This window comes from Anser anser, assembly GCF_964211835.1.
Source record: "Anser anser genome assembly, chromosome: 2".
NCBI classification, from domain to species: Eukaryota; Metazoa; Chordata; class Aves; order Anseriformes; family Anatidae; genus Anser; species Anser anser.
In genome coordinates, this window is record NC_139721.1 from 36,086,804 (window position 1) to 36,108,662 (window position 21,859).

At 40.4% G+C, this 21,859-nt stretch overlaps 1 protein-coding gene across 2 annotated transcripts in view; it reads left to right on the forward strand.

Annotated features, from left to right (window-relative positions):
- The first annotated feature begins 983 nt into the window (after positions 1–983).
- Positions 984–21,859, forward strand: part of CPA6 (carboxypeptidase A6) — an 84,871-nt gene continuing 63,995 nt past the window's right edge. For both annotated transcript variants that reach the window (XM_083822327.1, XM_083822328.1), the window contains exon 1: positions 984–1,780. In XM_083822327.1, coding sequence (XP_083678453.1) covers positions 1,257–1,780 — 524 coding nt within the window. In that variant the 5' untranslated portion in view covers positions 984–1,256. The remainder of the gene's footprint in view (positions 1,781–21,859) is intronic.

Genomic DNA, 21,859 nt, shown 5'->3' on the forward strand with positions numbered 1-21,859 from the left:
CCAGCATGGAAAGAGACAAAGGAAAACGTTCCTTCACCTTTCAGCAGCAGAACACGAAGTGTGTGTGGTTTAATACAGAGCTTTTCAAAAAGCTCCCCGTGCCTCTGAAACATTAACAGGGATTTACAGTAGTTCTCACACATGTTCAAATATCAGCTGGTTTCATTTGTCTACAGCCCACTCTCCTCTTTTCTGTCAGAGAGGCTGAGGGCCAGTTGGTTTTGAAGCACAAAGTCAATATTTAAGTATCTAAGAAGCTATTGATTTATTCCATCAATATGGAATAAATCGATAATATATCAATAATACATAAATAAATAAATACATGCCAATGTATTATACTTTTACCTACTTTTTATCTTAACAAGCGATCTGCATGATTCCTGTAAACTACAGCTACTTGCAGCAAAACTCTCCCCATTTTCCTTGATGGCCCCTGTGTCCCAGTGACCTATGTTCACAGGAGCCTTTCACTCCTCAGCAGCATGGAAAAGATAGCACAAAACCACATTTAAAAGAAAGAAAGAAAAAGTGTTAAAAAGAAAGAAAGAAAAAGTGTAAAAAAGAAAGAAAGAAAAAGTGTAAAAAAGAAAGAAAGAAATAAATTAGGAAAGAAAGAAAGAATGTACAAAAGAATGTACAAAAGAAGGAAAGCAAGAAGGAAAGCAAGCAAGCAGGAAAGCAAGAAGGAAGGAAGGAAGGAAGGAAGGAAGGAAGGAAGGAAGGAAGGAAGGAAGGAAGGAAGGAAGGAAGGAAGGAAGGAAGGAGAAAGAAGAGAGAGAGAAAGACAGAGAGAGAGAGAAAGAGAAAGAGAGAAAGAGAGAGAGAAAGGAAAGGAAGGAAGGAAGCAAGGAAGGAAGGAAGGAAGGAAGGAAGGAAGGAGAAAGAAAGAAGAGAGAGAGAAAGACAGAGAGAAAGACAGAGAGAAAGAGAAAGAGAGAGAGAAAGGAAAGGAAGGAAGGAAGGAAGGAAGGAAGGAAGGAAGGAAGGAAGGAAGGAAGGAAGGAAGGAAGGAAGGAAGGAAGGAAGGAAGGAAGGAAGGAAGGAAGGAAGGAAGGAAGGAAGGAAGGAAGGAAGGAAAGAGAAAGAAAGAAAGAAAGAAAGAAAGAAAGAAAGAAAGAAAGAAAGAAAGAAAGAAAGAAAGAAAGAAAAGAAAGAAAGAAAGAAAGAAAGAAAGAAAGAAAAAGTTTGTATCTTCTTAGGGCAGTCCCTCTTCCCCTTCCCACTCTTCAGGCCCAAGGCTCTTGGCACCGCACATGAAATCCCTTCTCCTTTGGCGCGTCCCGACGGCCGCTCTCCACCACCCCACGTTTGGGCTCTCTCTGCCCCCTTACCACACTCAGCCCTTTGCCCGGCGGCCAAAATCCCCCCCCCGCACACCCACCTACCCCCCTCCGCCTCCGGGGGGGGCCGTGGCGAGGCACCTGCAGAGGCGGCACCCCCAGACCGAGGGGAGAGGACACCCCCAGGCTGAAGGGAGGACACCCCCGGCCCAGCCCTCCCGGCGCCGTCCTCCCCCCGCTCCCCGCTGCCTTCTCCCCCCCGCGCCCCCCGCTCCGCTCCTCCCCGGCCCCCGCCTCCGCTCCGCTCCGCGCCGGCTTTGTGTGCGCGGTGGCCGCCACCCGGGCAGGGTCCCGGGTCGCACGTCCCGGTGCCGGTCCCGCTCCCGGCCCCTCATCATGCCGCCCCGCCGGCTCCCCGCCGCCCTCCTGCCCCTCCTTTGTCTGCTCTGCCTCCAGGCTGCGCTGCCGCTCCGCGCCCACCGCGGCCGCTACGCCGGGTAAGTGCCCCCGCAGCCCCCGCCGAGGGCCGGGACGGGCTCGGGCTTCAGGATTCAATATTCCCTCCTGCAGCTGCCTCCCAGCGGCGTGCTCCGGAGCCAGAGCGCTGGGAAGGATGCTTGCGCTGAAGAGAGGCGAGGAAAAAAGTTTTAGTGCCCTGCTAGGAGCTGCCACCGCGTAGGGGAAGGGGGGGGGGAATAAATGTAGGGGTTTCACTCTGAAATGAATGAAGGTTTGGGTTTTCCTTTGGGGAACGTGGCTTAATGGAACTTGAAACTGTGTTATTATTTTTTCTCTTTAAAACTGTGTGTGGTTTTAACGCATAAAAAGCCCAGGCAGGAAGGGAACCTGATTAACCTGGCTGTAAGCGAGTGAAGGATTCCACGTGTATTTCAAACGAGGCTTTTTTCTTCATTTAAAGTCCAAGTTTGTGTTAGAAAGATTGAAAAGCAGTAGACTAGAAAGTCGTAGTAAATTGCAAACTGTGATATCGCTGCTAGGCTTTGCCACCAAACTGTGTATGCCTGATCTAGAGAGTTTCTTTTTAGCAGGTATTTAATAAAATTGTGTCTGCGAGAGATTCATGATGTAAACGAAAATAAAGACAGCCAAACATAGGACCACTACCAGCCAATGGCATCTTTCAACATACGGTATAAAATCCATTCAAACTGACCAGCAAATTCCTCAGGACACATCACTGTAGAAGTAGGAGCTGTATAATTCTTTTCATTTAATTTAAGTAACCAAACCAGGCATATAAATTCCACTAGTAAAATGAAGTTAAAAAAAAAAATGGTAATGTGAAAGGAAGCTATTCACCCCGGGTCACTGTTACTGATAGGAAGTAGTAAAACAATTGACAGCTGTTTCGTCATCTCTGTTTGGTTCCTTGCACCTCAGTAGCTATCTCACTGTTAACCAAACCAGCCGCCGCAGTCAGGAGCCCGCCTGGAGGCAAAGGGAAGGCACAGGACAGAAAACCAAACTCCTCTTTAAAGCCAGAGTTGTGTCTTAAGTCCTGTGCCACAGCATTCTTCTCTCTATCTGGAACCCAATGCGCAGTCATGGTCTCAGTAAGACATGATTTTTTTATCTTCAGGATTGTATTCAATTTGTTTGCAGATGACATTGAGATGAAAAACAAGTTCCTAGTGCCAGATCATAACTTTTTCTGAATATTAGTTACACGCCTTATCTGTTGCTGGATGCCTGAGATGTCAGAACATGTATTTTAATATCCTCTAGGTTTAAATAAGATTGTCTATCTATAGTCCTGTCAATTAAAACAGGAAAAAAAATGCCTGCAGGTTCAAGTATTGTACCTCTGATAATTCATGTGATTCACTGACTTCTCAATTCAATTCTTGAATGTTAATTTATTTATTTTTTAAATCTCTTTCTTGTTTAAGCATTTGATGTGCCCTGGGTGGCAGGTAAAAACCCACAAAAAACTCTCCCCTGTTGATCCTTGTCCTAGAAGCTTTTGCAGAGTGTCTAGCCCAAAAAAAAATGAGACTTCTTGTCAACTTCCAGAATCTGGGCAAGCACAACAAAACTCACTACTCAGAAAAAGGACTAGCATTCATTACAAAACTCTTGGTCAATAGGCAATTGTAGCAGGAGGATGAGATACATTTACAAGTCTTGCTGAAAATGTGGTCCCATTTGTAACACAGACCAGAATGTGTAACGCGTGTGTAATACAAACTTGAGAAACACCCTGATATTTTTCCCACTCTGCTAATATTTTCCATTACTACCATACTGGCATCATTTTTGTCAATAAAAGATGAAGAAAAATCAGCTTGAAGCAGGTTGAGGGTTTCTTTGGAACTACAAATACGTCTTGTCCTTTCGAAGCTTCTGCTACCAGCTCAATGTCCTGGGCAGAATCATTTAATTTCCTCCGCATGTGCAATTGATTGAAAACAGTTGAGCAGGTGTTGCCTTCACTACTGAACCCGGTCATCACCAAGAGGAAAAATTGTTTGGTAGGTTCTTTTTGAGGAGGGCAGTCAGGAGGTGAATATAGTTTTCTAATGTTCATCATTAAAAGGCGTGTCCCAACCGCCTGAATTCTTTCTGGGCTAAGTAATTTTGTGTCAGTCCTAGTCATCTCTGTTGTGTCAGAAGCTGTACCATGTAAGGGGAAGGCATAAGTATAATTAGGGCAAAGGGAAGAAAGAAAAGAAAGAACAAAAAAAGCAACAGAATGCATTTCTCATAAACTTAGACCAGAACTAGAAGGCACAGAACAATTGCAGTTCTTTAGCTAAGGACTCTGACCTAATACGATTAATTAGTATTCCACATATTTCTCCAAACTAACTCCTCCAAACTGTGTTCAGAGCAGGCGGGGTATGCCACAGGGACACATCTTTAAGCAAATAGATTCCAGATACCTTTGGGAAGTCAACAAATAGTTGGGAAGTCTCAGCAAAGAGTGGCAAGCAAGGCAGCACCTCTCGTGCCCACTGAGTTCTTGCAAAGACTCAGACACGGACGTATTTACCTTCTGCTGCCTCACACAACAAACAAGAGTCCAACCTACCCCTGTGCTCTTGTGCCTGCAGGAACTCAAGGAGGAGCTTAAGGAGCTTGGAGCTGCCGCCTTCCCCTCTAAAAGACCCTGGAAATCAGCTACCTTACATCAAACTCAGTACTATACTCCCCTACCCACAGTTTTTCTGCTCCCATTTGCATTCTCGTTCCAAAGGTTCCAGTGGAGATAGGAGAGGTGGGGACACATCAGGGTTTGGAGAGTTGCTATGGTGCATTCGTGAGGATTTTCCAGGAGGCCATTACCAGAGGTTCATACAGGGGCAACATGGATGATCAAATGGATGGAAAAGTTTAAGTGCCAGAAATAACTGAGTAAGCTAGGACACTTTGGTTTCCAGTAGAAAAAATTTAGGTAATGACAAATATCTACAAGCTTTCAGGCACAGGGAGGTGGTGGATAGAGATCAGCGGTTCACTGTTTCCTCCCACAGGATTCGGGAGGTGTAAGATGAATCTAGTATGACCCAGGTTGAAAAGAAGTTTCTTCACCCCACTGGTGTGAGACCTGTGGAACTCTGCTGAGGGATGTGAAATGTTTACAAGGGTTTAGGGGGGCTTGACATATCCATGGACGGGAAACCCGCTGAGAGTTACTAGTAATACCTCTGAAATGACATCCAGCCCAGGAAATCACTGAGGTGAAAGTAAGTGTACAGTGGAAGAGTACTTACTGGTAATATACAGTATAATATACAATATAATTTGCCTTGTTGTTTCACTTCTCTTTTGACAGTTTTGAAGAGTAGGTTATTGGAGAAGATGGATTTATTTTATTTTATTTTTTAATCAAGTGCAACAATCTTCTAGCTCTTAGTTATTCTATGAAGAAAGAGATGGTTTCCCATAAACAGGTCAAGATTTCTTAGGGGAAAAATCACCTCTCTCATTTGTTCTTTAAAAATCACTAATAGGGTTCTTTTACTCCAGCTCATCTCCCATCACCTGAAAGATGGTGGCTGGGCATGTACCTTCTGTTTCCTACCTCACTTTCTGTTCCATATCACTTGTAAATTCTTTCAAAGCCTTATCAGAAGTGTGCCTCATCTCACCTTCTCACCTTTGCTTTTACCTCCAATAACTAAAGAAAAAAAAAAAACACGTGGTCAGTTCTTCTCTAAGGTTTTGGTTGTTTTGTTCTGTTTTGTTTTTTTTTGTTTGCTTGCTTTCTGGAGGTTTTGGGAGTCCTTTTGAACATTGCATTGAGAAATCAACTCCTCCAAAAAGTTACAGCTTATGTGGGTTGCAGTACAGCAGATATTTGCCATTTCTTTGCATCAAGTAAAGGCTATGATGCATTCTTATGCTATTGCATTTGGGGTGGATAAGAAACAGAAAACAGCAAAGAAATGTTCCGTAATCCAAGATGTAGTATGCTGTAACTACTGGGACATCACATCCCATAAACTGCACAAACCAACTGGTCATGCAAATAAGCACAGACATCAAATCTGAGAACATTCAGCAAATTTCAAATATTTTAATGCCCGTTAACATCCCAGCATACCAAAGCTAAGTGCCTCTGATCCCACAGTACCTTATACACAATAGCTAGCAATTGTTCTGTCTCATGGAAAAAAACACATGGGACTGTGATAAAACCTGGTTGCTGAGGGAATAGAGAAGTGGAAAGGAACTCCTGTGCTATTCCCCTCTGAAGATTTTTTTCCAAATGTTTTAAACAGGGACTAAAAGATCTGTTTTGCTGAGTAAAAAAAAACGTTCTTTCTCTCTTCTACTCAGGTCTCCTTTTCCACCCTCAAGTTAAGGTAAAATGTCATATACATAACTGGCAAAAAAAGCATTTGGAAAGAATACCACCAGCATTAGGCTGAAGTCATAATCGTTCAGATGAAAACCACACTTACTGTTTCTCTAGATGGTGTCAGGGAGCTTCTGAAAGGTGAAAAGCTATGAGCTCTATAGCATCATGCACAAGCAATTTTAGTATTCTCTTTTCAAATTAATAATTCTGGAATAGAAACACCAGTGATTCCTAGAAAGAGCACAGGTCTGTAAAATCCATGACAACTCTGGCACCTCTATACCCACTCTGGTCTCAAGACCACAACTCTAATTTTTATGCTTTCTCATCACCTGATACTCTCCCAGCACAACATCATTTATGTTCTTCTAAAGGGAAAAAATAATGCTGCCAAGTTTTGATTCCTTTTCTCCTCTTAAGTCCAGGCATGTTAAATTTACCTTTTATAGCCTCTCTGCCCTCCTTATTATAAATGAGAAATATGAAGTGTTTCAGTTGCTCTTTCTTTCCCTTTTTCACTTTTTTTTTTCCAGTAATTAGAACAACAGTGCATGTCCACATTACACAGGCAAAGTGAAGGCCAGGCAAAGAGGTTCCCAGCTCGTTATGACTTTGTCTAAACTGATCTCCAGGTTCATGTCACCATGCAAGCCTGATCCCATACATGTCCAGATCAAGACCTTGTTGGATGATGTCGTGGTCCCTGTCTGGCTTCTGCATGTGGAGGAGAGGAGCAGAAAACTTGAGGGTAGGGGAAGGTATAAAGAATCAGGACATGGGCAAAAAAAGATAAACAATGAGGACATGGGCAAAACTTTCAGCCATACTTGGAAGCTCTGAACCTTTCCTAGGTCCCCTACTTTAGATGAAACCTATGGTCTTCCAGTAAGAATGATTCTTTGTGAAGTGCAAACCCTCAGTTTCCTCATTTTTAAAAGTATATATGTTACAAATAGGAAAGTAGCATATTATTAAATAAAATTCGTGTTTGAGCTTCATTTTGAGTCCAACAGTTATGTTCTGCAAAAAACAGCATACATTTAAGATGTATTTAGACAGAGATGCTTATAAAAACAGAATTTACATATCAAAGCCAACTGTTCCTTCAGTCTAAAGCATCTACTTTGAATCCACCAGCTTCCATTGTCTTGTGGAAATAAGCGGGTGAAGAAACACAGCTTTTCCCAGAGCTTCTGGTACTAGTTGCAGTGAACTTCAGTGCTCCCACTTCTACACCATACCCACTACCTTCTATTTGCTGCTGCCATGAATTCACTTTCCTGAAGTCACTCATGGGCTTCTTAAAATGATGAACTTAACCTTGAATATTTTGCACCGAACTTTCAGAAGCGCTTAGCCAGGCACAGATACATAAATGATGTAATGATTATTTTTTTTATTTATAAAATTGGGATCTAAAGTATGTGAATAACCTACGTGAAAGACAGTGGAACTTACTTGCAGTCCAGAAAGAAAATCAAGGTTCTGGAATGAGTGAATTTGAAAAAGGGAAACTAAAAATCTGCTTTTCCTGAATATATTTCAAATGTTTTGCAGGGAACTCTAGTTTCATATACTGTGTAGGACTGTGTCCCACACTGCACAATAAACAGGAGCCCAAGGTCTTCTGAAATCCTAATATCTGTAAAAATGTCATATGTACATCTGAAATAGCTTTACATAGTCAAAATGCCATAGGAAATACCCATTACTCTATCCAGTTGAAGGCGAATGGCCACCATTAATCATCTCCTACTGTCTCCAGAAGGTAAACTCTGTCATCTCTGTTTCACAGAACTGTCCTTCACTTAACTTTTCTCCTTAATTTTACCTCTGAATACATAAAAGAAATTGTGCTCCCTCTATTGTAAACGGGGTGCACTGTGTATATAACGTTCACACAAAAGTCAAGAAAAAAACTGATATTGAGATCATATATTGGCAGTCTGTCCAGCAGTCCTGTAGGCAAACCTGCTGTGAATATCCATATAGCACTGAAAACGAAAAGCAGGCAGTGGAGTTCACCATTCAGTATTTCTGCTGTTCAAGCGGTATGAACAGCAAGAGATGGGGAGAATTTTCCTGCAGTTTGACCCTCTACAACAAAATAAGCAAAATAAACTGTTTTGCTTGGCTCTTTATGCTATCAGTACTATTTTTCAGGCAGAAAATAACTTTCAGCAGATCTTGTGCTCTCTGTTCTACTTACAATGATAAGCAGGTTTGGTTGCAAAATGAGAACTAATAATTATAATCACACTAGACCTCTTTCCGAAAACCCTGCTGCAGACAAAACTCCTTACAGAACTTAACAGCACTTCTGCTGGTCTCAGATTTGCAGGAACAGACTTACAGGCAGCAAACTTCTGGAGACAATTAAGCCCAGTCCTAATTTTTGTTCAGTATATTTTGATTCTGATTTATAAAGTCTGTGTTCACATACTTCAGTAAAAAATTGTGGTTCTGGTTTGATATTGGTGCTAGAGCAAAACCTGCATTGATTTTGCTCTTTAAGTTACACCTCAGTATATCAAGTCAGAATCACACCCTAGGCAGTCATGGATTGTAAAGAAAGAATCTGCAAAGAAAACTCTAAAACTGCTTTTTGTGCAAGGCACCTGAGGATACGGGAGCCAAAGTAGTCTGACTTAAAATTGAAAGCAACAAATGGATAGCGGCAATGTATTCCCTTCTTTTTAATATTTTGCATCTTTTGAGCTTGCCAGATGAGAGGGAAGGCCAAGGACTCGTTGCTTTCTGGTGGAACTATAAAAACAGGCACTGTGCATCACCCAGGACGAGCACGGATGCCTGGTCTGCTGCGCGGGTGCTCACACAGGCTGGCATGGAGAAGCTGGCAGGGAGCACAGACCCATCCCTTCTGCCTGTGTCTGCTCTGTGCCAGCTGAATGATCTGGAGGACGAGGCTCCACCAAGGCACCTCTACCCCTGGGGAACATTGAGACTTGCGAGTGCACTTATTAAAAGAGAAGTCACACCTTAGAGTTACCAGGCAAAGCAATGCACGCTACAGCACCCGCTAAGGAGGGTATGTTCTAGGCTGCTTAAATATAGCCATGGAAAAACAAAAGTATCTTACCAAATCAAAGCCTCTTTTCTGGCTGTTCTGCAGTTCAGTCAAGGTTCTATGCAGGGGAGGCTACCAAAACAGGATTTTAAAAATGTAATTTGAGGAAGGTTTATTGCAGAACAGTTGTTCTAAGAAAAACTTCTTGTTTGTTATACCATGTAGTGTTTCAAATACGTTCAGCAAAGTGATAAAATTTGCAGCACCACATTGTTGACTCAGAGGAAAAAGAAGTCTCTTTTCATTTTTATTTTATATTTATGTTGCATTTCGATAATAAGTTGTGATTGCAGTATCCTACAGGTTTGAAAGGCTCAGGTAAGCAGTAGAAAAGGTGGTACATTTTAAATACAAGACAACATAACAGACATTTGTTTTGAGAAAGAGGTGGCACACGTGATACAACCATAGTCTATAGATGGATTTTTAAAGTGAGTATTTTGGCCATTTCCTTTTTTTTTTTTTTCTTCCGAGGCACTTAAAGTGTTAACTTATTTGAAATAAATGAGCAGATTAATCCAGGCATCTGAAGCCAGGCATTTGATTATATAAGAAAAGCATGGGATAGAACCCTGAAAGTCAAGTCTTGAGGACAGATGTGAGAAATGACTTCAGCAGGCCTGATGAAAAACTGGTGCACTTTGATTTACGCGACTGTACTCCTACCAAGATTACCACCAGATGCTACTCTAAGGCTGCGGGGTGATGATACAGCCAAGCCCCTAAACCTGCTAATGGCCGGCCGCTGCCAGGGGAGGCGGTTGTGCTCCCGCTGCTCCAGATGTGCAGCCCCCCTGCCCCTGCTCTGGCACTGGCACTCCTTCACCTACTGCATGCCAATCCTGGGAGCAAAAAGAGCAAAAAATATCCCTCTCATCCCCCTTTTTTTTTTTCCTGGACTAGCTCTCAGCTTGTCAGTCTGTGATCTGGCTGCTGCAGAGCCTCCGGTTGGCCCAGGGAAGGAGTGGCAATGCCTGGTTTTCCAGTAGCCACCTGGGTCAGGGGCTTCAGACTCCCTGTGCACATATGCACAGGAGATGGTCCTCTGAGCCCAGTTAATTCCAGGTGTGAACTCCAAGGAGCACAATGTGGTTTTACTTCGGCAGAATTTGGTTTCCTGATCACTCCCGACCACCAGATTTCTTTCCTTGACAGTGTCAAAGGAACAATCCCAAAAGAGTGTTTCAGGCTCACAGAGAGAATAAGGGGATGTTTATTTTCAAATAAGCATCTTCCCAAAAGTGCAAAACTAAAGAAAAAGTTAAGCTCAGTACTAGCTATGTGGGTTTTTGAAACAAAGGGGCTTCATCATTCCTACTGTCTTAAGAAGCTGTAATTCCTTCTTTATGTAACACGCAAGACTGACATAATAGCATCTACAGAAGAATAACCTCTATATTCATTAAATTGGTTGATGTTAGATGGACTATAACTATTTCACAGGAAAACAGGGCAGGCATTTAAATATGGATGTTTTATTAAGAGCTCTGGCATTTTTGTCACAGCACAGTTTCAACAGGGAAATAAACTTCAGGTTCACTTGCGCTGCACAGGACAGGCAGCCAAGAACATACTCTGCCTAAAATTTGTACCAAATAACAAGAATCACCATGTAAGCATACTGCCAAGTCCCAGCTTAATAAGGCCAGTGTCTCAGCAGCATGAGCTTGCATCTTCATCAGCAGTACACAGCATAAGGATGTCCTGTGGCACAAGGACAGCACGTCACGTCTTTATTCAGCTCTGTTATCAACAGACTGGATCCCTGATCCATCTGCCTATGAAAGTGACAACACAAAAATAGATGGGGATTATTAAAGGAATATAAAATCATCTAAGTAATTTGCTTTCTTTGTAAAAATTAAATAGTTTAAGTTCAGCTGAGCTTGTTCTGTTGTTTTGTTTTTACAAAAAGCAGTTATCTTAGTTTTGGTGTAATTTTTAAATCATGGCCTGTTTAATAAAGTTTCAGAGGAAATCAAAGTACTGGAGTATAATCTTTTATATTCACTATCCAAGAGCATGAAAATAATTTGTGATGTGGTTTGTATTTTCTGAGGCCTAGCCTAGAATTGTAACAGCAGCAAAATATGTAATTATGCAGATTTTGATCATAGAATAGAATCACAGAATCATAGAATCAGTAAGGTTGGAAAAGACCTCCAAGATCATCTGGTCCAACCATCCCCCAACCACCAATGTCACCCACTAAACCATGTCCCTAAACACCACGTCCAACATTTTCTTAAACACCCCCAGGGATGGTGACTCCACCGCCTCCCTGGGCAACCCGTTCCAATGCCTAACCAAATCCCCACTGCAAGAGTTGCTTCTGTTCTGCATTAAGTCACCAAGAGGGAGAGTCCTGGTTCTCCCTCTGTAGAATCTGCAAGGAGCGGGAAGCACAGGAACCCAGGGCTTCTCTGCCCAACAGAAGGACAACCACGTCTCTCCTCTCTGTTTAGCATGGGCTAAGCTTTGTCTGAGCACCTTTAATGTATCCTCTCTCTTAGAGGCCCTAGGCAGAGAAACATCACGTAGTCAACACCATCAACCCCTGTCAAAGAGACGTGAAAAAGACCCTGATTTACTCATCCCAGGTGGTTGTGGGCAGACCTGGAGACAGACATGTGCATCTCAGGCTCAGACTGAGGAAGGACTCAGGGGTTTCAACCTTTATTTTTGTCTACAGTGCATATTGTTTGTCACATAATCTTATGTCTTTGAAGGCCTTACATCTAGTCCCACCTGCCAGAAGTATATATCAAATTAGGAAATACATGTACTGGACACACAAGAAGCTGTTTGCTGTTCAGAATCAGGTTAGCAGGTGTCACAGACCTGGAGTCTTTAGGACATCAGCATCCCAGTTTAGCATCCAGGCCTTCTCTTTCATGGATGCTTAGTCCTTAGCCAATGGGCAGCATGCAGCTCACCAGTGTGTTGGTTTCCCCATGCCCATCCCTCTTTCCTTGGACCTGTATTCTTTTCTCTGTAAGATAACTGACATTTTTTGTCCATAAGATGGAAGACAGAAAAAAAGATACCCAAAAAGTATGATAGTCAGCACAGGCTGCCACTGCCTGACCAAAGTGGCGAACAATTTGTAACAATTAGCATGTGTCACACACAAACAGATGGGAAGGTGGTTCAAAGCAGTAGAAAGGCAAATTAGCTTAACCCTCTGGAAGATGATGGAAAAGTGAAGTAAAGCTAGCCTCCCGGATCGTAAGAAATCAGTAGAGACTAGTGCTCAAGGTGAGGTAAGCCTTATGTTTTTGGGTGACCTCTCCAGACGCTGCAAAAGCTTCACTGGGGAATGGTGGACAAAGGGGTCCAGGGACCAGGAAAACCTGATTTTTAATTCTCCTAAATAAAACTGTGAGGAGAAGTGAGGAGAAAACACACAGCTTTTACCTTTTCAAAACAGAATATCCTACCAATTTGCAGACAGTGAGACAGTGCCATGAAACAGCTCAGGGTAGAGAATTATAGAGAACAACTGATCCACGATGTGCTCTGTGAAATCTGATCTTTCCGTATTGTTTTTCTTTAATCCAGAGTCCATTATCTCTGCTGAAAAAATACACGTGGGCTTTTATGTATGGCAACTGCGTTAGGGGTGGTCTTTGAATTAGAAGGCATTAGCTCAAAGAGCCTGCAGCAAGTCACGCCAGTCAAGTGGCTGCAGGCTGCACAGCTACACTCAGGGAAAAAAAAGCAAATGATACAAAAAGCATTCTCTTGTATGGTTGAATGGACATCTCATACAAGACATATCTCTTGTATGAACAGCTTGGTGAAAACTAGAAGGTAAGGGGAAAGGGGAGTCTAATCTTCAGGAGTATACACTCTGATGTGAGATTAACTGACAATTATACAACATTTTAAAGGTTTTATTCTACTTGTAATGTGTCTACCAGATTTCAGTTATGTTGTTAGAGCTAATGAAATACAGTCTTAATTATGAAGTAGCTAATAGCTGGCTAATAAAATGCTAAATAATCATTCTATTAAAACATATAAAATAAACAACACCAAAAAAAAGGACTTTTTGTAGGAGGAAAATGCAGAGATCTCACTGGGAGGACCAGGTTCACAGCGGCCAATGGAAAAAATAATTATTAGGGTGTATTTAGCAACCAAAAGTCCATCTGCCCCACTGGAAAAAATTACTTTTTCAGGAGAAAAAAATTACACGAACTTCAGGCAAACAAAGAAGGATATTTTAAATTAGTCATTGTATAAAGAACTTTGTTGCTTACAAGAATAAATAACTGGATGAATTTAAGGTATTATTATTAAAGTTATCAAATTACATGCACAGTATTTATTTTTACACTCCATGGCCATAAAACACCAGATGTCATGCAATGAAGTAATGTCAGGGGAAGACTGGAATCCATTGTCTGTGAGGAACAGTCAGATGCTTGCTGTTAGCAGTGAAGTCTTGCTCATAAAAGTTTGCTTCAAATGCAAAAACATCAAACATGCTTCATTGCTTTCAAGACTTGTGTCCCCATAGCTTGTAGGTTTTTGTTGTTTTAAGCTTCGTTATTACTAGTGTGACACGGGAAAGGGGGAGCTTAAAAAACTGTTCAATGGAAGAAGCAAAAAATGGGTGTCAGTAGTCATCTTATGGTAGAGACTAGGTAAAGTAAATACTGCTTGTTGGATGCTTGTATTGATGAATGGCATAGGTCACCCCACACTCTATTTTACAAATGAAAAATAGTAGTAGAACAAAAGAAAAACAGCAGTAGAAGAAAAAGATATATTTTCCTTTTGAGAAGGAAAACACAAAATTCATATATAAACGCAAAGTATCACCTCATATATTGTGCTGCTTTTTGCATAATGTAAGTTTTTGGCAGCTTATTCAAAGCTTGTAGCATGCCAACTCCATTTTCCATGAAACTTTATGTAAGGATAGCTGGGGACACAAAACATATAACAAGAAAGAAGCTGCAGAAAAATGGAGCTAGCAATTTCATAGTTTTGTGCAGCTCTATATTTCTGTGGTATCATTTCACACAACATATCAAGTGTAGCTCAGTGTGCACATATGTTGCACATCACAACTTTATAAACTGAAATAATTGCAAATGGAAATTAATTCATTTCATGAATTTATCTCAGTGTACAATGTAAAAAAAAAAATTGCAAGTATATATTCAAGTAAAAGCACAGAATGTGATTTTAGCTGGAATTTCTTTTAAATACCTAACAAAAATAAACACAACCATGTGTCTATGTACTAATGCTAGTGTTTAGTGGGCATATACTGTCTGCATTTATTTCACCCCAAAATACTTTATAATTTTGCTAAATCCTGCTCCTCTAGGCATATCAAAGTAGCTGTCCTCATCTAGGATAAAGTAGAGTAAGGCTGAGGTTCAATATTCATCACAGGTTTGAAAATTAGAACACTTGAGATAAAATAAAACAAAACAAGCACTGCATTTCTTCATGTGGAACTTCATCTCACCTTTTAAGTCCGTTTCAGTCAAATAGAGCTAAATCCTATTTAGCGACATTAACAAAAAATCTCAGCAAAATTAAATAGGCCAACCAAATCTTTCTCTTCGCTTTCTCCAGCATTTCACCTTCAGATGGGGAGCGAGTACATTAGAGGTTTTCTTTGATACAATCACTGGGTGTTATAGCAGCAGAAGCAGACTTTAGTGAAAATGCTGCTTGGGGAACATATCTTGGCAAGCAACAGTTCCCCGATGGAAATAGCATTTGGCATCAGAATTTACTTCACAGAAGGCCTATGTACAGAGTTTCTCAGTTGTCGTTTTCAAAGAACCTTTCCTTTTGCTGGCTGTGCAGGTGCGGAGCTGAGATTACAGCCTGCTGTGTAAAAGCTGACTCCTCTTCCTCCTACCTGTCTCTTTGTTCACACCTCTCCCTTGCTTACTTCATTGTCCTCGTATCTTGCTGCAAACAGCCTGCAGAACAGTTTTCAGTAGGGAATGGCATTTTACCACATGCTGGATCAGCAGGTAACTCCAGGTCTTAGTTGCTTTGTGTTTCCTGTATAATCAAGTAGTAGTAGTTTCAGCTCTAACACAGCTCTTTTGGACAGTGGATCTAGACAGAATGATAAATAACAGTGTTATACTGGTGCAAATAAGCTTAACAAACTTATTATTATGAATGCTTTCAATTTAGGGACTTGTTTTCAGCTGGACAGAAGGCAAAAAATTTACAAAATTGCTTCTAAGTATGGGGATGGTTTGTTTAAGGAGCTAGCAGCTTTCTTTACCATTTCATTTATTTATTTATTGTGAAATATAATAGCAAGAAAGAACTTTAATTGAATTTATGAAATAAACTGATAGTTTCCATCAAGTATTAGCAGACAAAACTCTGCTTCTTGACATATTGAGTTGCTATGAGCAAGGCAGAGAAGTAGTACCTGGGTGCAAGACTCTGCTGACACCATCTGAACTGAGTATCCTATTCTCCTGTATCTCTTTGCATTTTTTGTTTTATTTGTTCGTTTTTAGTAGGTTTCTAAGAGTTTAAAATTATGATCAATCAAGATGCAAGTAAACAAGAAGTCATAACTAATAGCTTTACAAGACCTTATCTAGTCTGTTCATTTCAGTCCAAGGTAACTCACATCCTGAATGAAGTTGATAGCAATGTCTTTTTTCATTAAAATTATGTGGTTTTTTTTTTATACATTCACATAAATACACGCAGAAACATTTCTGAAATTGAGAAGGCATCAATTATACCTCCAAACCTGTTAAGTCAAAGCAATATACACAAAGGTAACTGTCTTTCATACAGAAAGTATGAATAGCATGATGTCATTCAGTAAGGTAGACTAAACAATCTGTCTTTACTAGATAAAAACTATAAAATCTTTAGAGACATTTACTGTATCAGGTATCTGATGAAAATTACAGTAATAAATCTGAGATGATTTAGAATCCATATTCCCAGGACAATTGTAAAATGCCCTAGGCATTTACTGTCTGCCTGCAGAACATGTTTGCACCATGTTTCATAAATTTAACTTTTGCAGCATGGAATATTTTTTTACAGGAGCACAGAAGAGAATTGCCTAAACAGAATGAATGACAAAATCTCAAATGGAGAGTTTGGTATTTCAGTAGCAGTGCAAGACTTGACACTTCAAGATCTCTGCATTTGGGGGTATTTCGGTTTGGGCAAACTAGATGTAAGACGGATGTTTAACAAATAATCGGGGCAGCAAATGTTCTTCAACAATCAAGTGATAACCAAATGTAAAGGCACATCTCAGGAAATTGGTTGAATGTTGTTGTAGCAGTGCATTTAACATCTGATTGCTACCGCAGACACCACAGGGCTCCGGCACCAAGAATTGCACTTGACAGCTTAATGGGATTTGCTATGCTTTGTCAGTGGGCTGAGCCTTCCAAGTAGCCTCGTCACTATGTTCTGTGACTTCTCCAGAGAGAAGAGCCAAATTTTTATCACCTCACATTTGGCGTGAACATTCCAAGCCACAACTCACTTGTAACCACATCTTGAACTCTAAAAAAACAGAATCACTCTTTTGCTAGTTACAATTTTGGGAGGGCAGCCAAGGTATCGCAGAGCAATTTTGATGAAGTTATAGGAAAGAAATCAGGATCCAGCCAAAAATGAACGCTCCTTAATTTGACGAAAAAGTGATTACCTGTCAAATAGGTGAGATTTTCACAAACTGCAGTTCAGAGCATTAAGCCCTGTTTTACCTGGGTGGAAACAAAACCTTGCCATGTAATAGAAACTCTGGAGATTTTGTTTATCAGAGCTAATGAAAAGTAGATTACATTTCTTTTCTTGGTGACATAAAGGGCTCCCAAACCCTAGTGCATTAATTCAAATGCTCAAATAGAGGTTTTTTTTCCAGTTAACCTTTTCTTCAGGCATATAACATTGTTGTTGCTTTAGACGAAATGAATAACACTGCTACCCTATTTTTTGATTTTTGATTTACCTGTTGGATTGCTGGGGGAAAATTCAGATATTGACTAAGAATCCTGAATAAGTCTGAGTTACTCAGCAAGTTCGGGTTTTGTGCAGTTGGTAGTAAGCAAGCTGTTTTTTCCAAAAATTATGATTTTCTCTGAAGTGAAGGAAACTGCAATTCATTCTCCAACCTCACTCCACAACTCTACACAAATATTTATATTATCTAGCCATAAACTGACTTTATCAAATTAAACAAAAATCTCCATACTCCATCTTACAAACATTTCTCCATAAATTAAGTTATATTGGTAACAGATTCTGAGCCCACAGAAGTTCAAAGCACTATTTAAAGTAGTAAGATGAGGTATTTAAAGGATTATTTTTCATATTTTAAGTTGGTAAGAAAAATTTAAAACTTTTTGTTAAAAAGAAAAGAAAAAAAAGAGCTCTTAGATATGCCAGTGACCACAGTACCTCTCATTAGATTATGAATGTTTTATGCTGCCCTTTTGGGATATCAATTACAGGACCCATAAGCAGAGTCAGTAAAGAGCCTCTTCCAGGCATGAGACATCTGGTTCTTTGGCAGCCTACACAGACATTTGTATTGCCAGCTTTAAATTAGGCCTTTGAATTTACCACATGCTTTAACTGGCAATGGGCTGTCTGGACTGCCATGTGTTCCTGGTTGTGGTAGCTTTAACATTTAATGTTTAGGTTTATTCCCCTCCCTTCTCTCTCGAGAGGACCTCCAAACGAGTAAAACTTCACCATCAGCCCTAATATTTAGGGCTTAGAGGACTGCTCTTCTAAGCCTCTGAATATGCATTTCTCATTGGTTTTCTAAGGACTGGTACAAATATACAGTATTACAAGAATTATGACCCTATATATTCCTGGGCATCATCCAAAGTTCAACACATGCAGACATTCAGAAAAAGTAGTTTGTTTTCCCGTCTGTACAAAACCATTAATACATCCATCAGCTGGTCAGAAACTTCTCAGTCACTTACTTGACTAAAAAGAGTCTGAAGCTCAGCTTGAATAATTGTTTCTAGCTTGGTGTCCGGCTTGATTATGAGAATTTTATTATATGAGAATTTTATATATGGAGGAAGTCAGCTGGAGGGAATGTGTTTGTCAGTGATGAAAAGGAGGCCTAGGACCAAACTGCACGTGTCATCTGAAGTACAGATTGTAAATAGCCCTATTTGTGTATCTATCTCTTGGATTAAGTTATTCTGCAGAGAAGCCCCTTACTGCTTGTAGAAGTAGATGGAAGTTGTTTTTAGGGAGAAAAATAATTCTAATTTGACATTAAACCCTAATAAAAATAAATAAAATGGCATAGAAGGAACATTGCTGCTTACCAAATGAAGTGAGCTAGGAAATAAGGGAGATAGTTCATTCTTAATCCATCCCTTTTGTGTATTAATTTCAGCATCCTAGTTCTCTTGCCTACCTCTGACGCTTCAGTTGTGTATACTGCAGCAGTACATGTCCTGCTGAATGGTCAAGAGCCATTGTATTGAAAGGCCTTCTGGATCTGGAGCCATTATATTCATAGTGATGTTCAAGCAATCTTCAGAATTATCTGTGCTTTTTTTTGTTATTTTATTTTCTCTTCTTCTTAGTTGATACAACCAAAATAATATCTAGTGATCTGAAATGTCAAGGAAAATGGGTCTCCGTTGTGAGCCTATATGCTCTAAACCAGATAAATAGAAACCCTAAGACTTTAATTTTCCTTTACTCATTTTTTTAAAAAAAAAAAAAAAAAACTCTTAATCTGCAGAAACTGCTTGAATACCTGAAGTCAGCACTGACTTAAGAAAGCAGAGAAGCAGCAGGACAGAAGATTGCAGTCAGCACACCTCTCTGGCCTTGTGTGCCATTTATCACAAGTGTCACTGACTTCTCCTGCCCTCCAGAAAATGATTAAACGCCAGTCTGTTATGCTGAGTGACAGTCAAGTGTCATTTTTTACAAATGCCTTCTAACATTTATAGGTAGACCTTCTCCTCCAATTGCACTGGCTGTAAGGATGTAAAACCTTCCCATTTTATGCCAGTCCCTCTGTCTGTTTGTCTGTCCACCTCTTCATATCTAGATTTCCATTTTCTACTTCTTCACCTCTGTTCCTGCTGAACCCAGTCCCCAGCCTCTTCCCTGACTCCAATTTCTGCGGTGCCCTCCCTGCTCTTGTGATAATGATGCTCCCACATCTCTTCCAATTCAGTGTTCATTTAGAAATCACTGCTGCCCACAAGCCTTAGACCAGTGATGGGCCACATGTGTTGAATCTTTCCTAATCCAATATAAAAAAAAAAAAATTGTACCATGATATTACTTAAGTGTGCTTTTAAACTGGTTTGAAAACCATTAAAATAGTTTAATTTATAACATTGGTATAAAAGGGAAGGGGAATAAAAGGGCTTCTGCAGCAACAGAATTTATCCTTCTTTTCACTGTAAACAATGGTGGGACAAGGGAAATCAGCAGCTACTCAGCTCTCTAGAGGATACCCAAAGGCAAGTTTTAAGTGTTGCTCATTAAGTGTGAAAGTCAGGAGACTTACAGCATCAGGAATCCAAACTGACACCGAGGCTAATGGCAAGCTAGCAACCACCCCGCTCTGCTCCTTAAAACAGACATGGATCTGGTGCTTTTCTGTACGATACTGTATTTATCTGGTAAAAGACCACGTGATAGCATGGCCATTTAGAAGAGTAATAACGCAGCATCAGTAATGGCACTTACTGCTGCTGTAAACTCTATCAACCTCTAGCAGATTAACAAGCTCCCTGCAGACAAATAGCACCCAAATATTCATCTACCTAGGGAATTAGGCATCTGCTCGCTTTATCTGCTGAACTGATAGCCTCTTTGTTACACAGTTCATTCTCCTGACAATTGACCTTCAGAATAAATGTGAAATGCAAACCTCGGAGCATATAAAGAGCCTCTAAAATCTATCAAATCACTTCGTAAAATCCATCACTTTGGGCTCAGCCAAAGCACTTTCTAATTTAAGGCTGACATTTATGCATTACACAAAAATAGCTAAACATGAATACTGAACAGAGGAAAGAAGCTAGAAGCATCAGAATCGGTAGTTAAAACTTTTACAGCACTTAATTTTAAAATTGAGGCTAATGGCATGAGATTCTAAGATCTGTAAGAACAGAGAATTTATGATTTTGCAAAAGACCTTTAGAAAGCTCTGTTCACGCATATCTAGATCATTAAAATATTTTATGGAGAAGTTTTGAAGAACAGTGCTTCAGATTCATTGGCACTTGCTTAAAACTGTAATATTTCACATAAGATTCTAATGTAGAACTGACAAAGCTTATTTTTACACATTTAAGTACGTACTGACTTTGATAGCATTCAGATCTCAACGCTTGTGTGACACAGTGCCCCTGTAGGCAGAAAACATCTGTCAAGTAGAGCTGGTAAAAACAAAAGTTTCTCTGGCTTTTTTGATTCAATTGGCCTTCAATAGAATAGAAATTTCTGTAAGAGTTTTCCACGTTTTCACTGACCCTAAAAAAAAAAGAAGCAGCATAGGTATTAGAAGCATATGTATCTTCTGGAAGTTAAATAAATTTACTTCCTTCTTATTATATATGGAAATAAATTAATTAGCTGAGTAGTTGTTGGCAAATAAGGATTTACCTCAGTTTTGACAAAAATCTGAAGAGGAAACTTTGCTCACCAGAAAACTGGATGACCTGTAGCTAACGCGCCATTGACATGGGTTTGAGGGAAAGATTTCTGTTAGCAATGGTATAGGATACATTCCCATACCCTCAAATACAGTGGTCTTCTATCGGAAAAAACGTCCCCCAGTAAGTGCGGGGGGCATTTGGTAAAGTTGAAGTATGTCTTCTGGTTAAGATAAACCTGAGCAACCAACCTCTTATAAATTTTGGCATATTGGGTCAAAATAACCACCCTTTTAGGTTATGTCTGTATTAGAAAGCAGTGCTCTGTATACGTATGATGGGAGTGGATTGGCTGGCGCTGAGGACCAGTCACTCGCATGGTGTGAATTTGGCAGGGTTTTGCTCTGGACTGGCTGATCTGACCCCATATGGTTGGGGCACACTGCATGCACTCCAAGCGTGTCTCTCAGCTCGTGTTCAGTCCAGTTCATGCACCCCTCAGACTGGTCCACAGTGTGACCTGCACCCTGAGGCTGCTTTGCAGTGGGACCCATGTCTTGCTAAGTAGGAACACTCAGGTTCACTTCAGAAGTGCAGTTCTCATCTGAATTAAAAGCTTTATATAGCTTCTGTCCCTCTCCCAGCACAAATGACTAAAGAATAAGGCATTTGAAGCACGGTGGCTGCTAAATTGTGTGCCTACGGTGAAGATTTCTTCCTAATCTCTACTGTTTATCATTGATAGAGAGATTGAAATCTCTGAAATGTCCTGGAGGAATATATGAAATTGCTGTATTTGTGATTAGTTTTTGGTTTTGGTTGTTGGGTTTTTTTTGGTAATTTGTGGGTATAATGGGTAATAGCTTCTGTCCAGAGTGATCCACGATTTCTTTCTTTGTACATTTTCTAAAAGCCTTACTCAGCCGCTGGCTCTCCTGTTTCAGAAGAATACTTTCCCATTGTAATCAGATTTTATTGCCTAAAAGTGAAGTCACTGCCTTAAAGCAACACAACCAAAGTGCCCGCTCTGTAT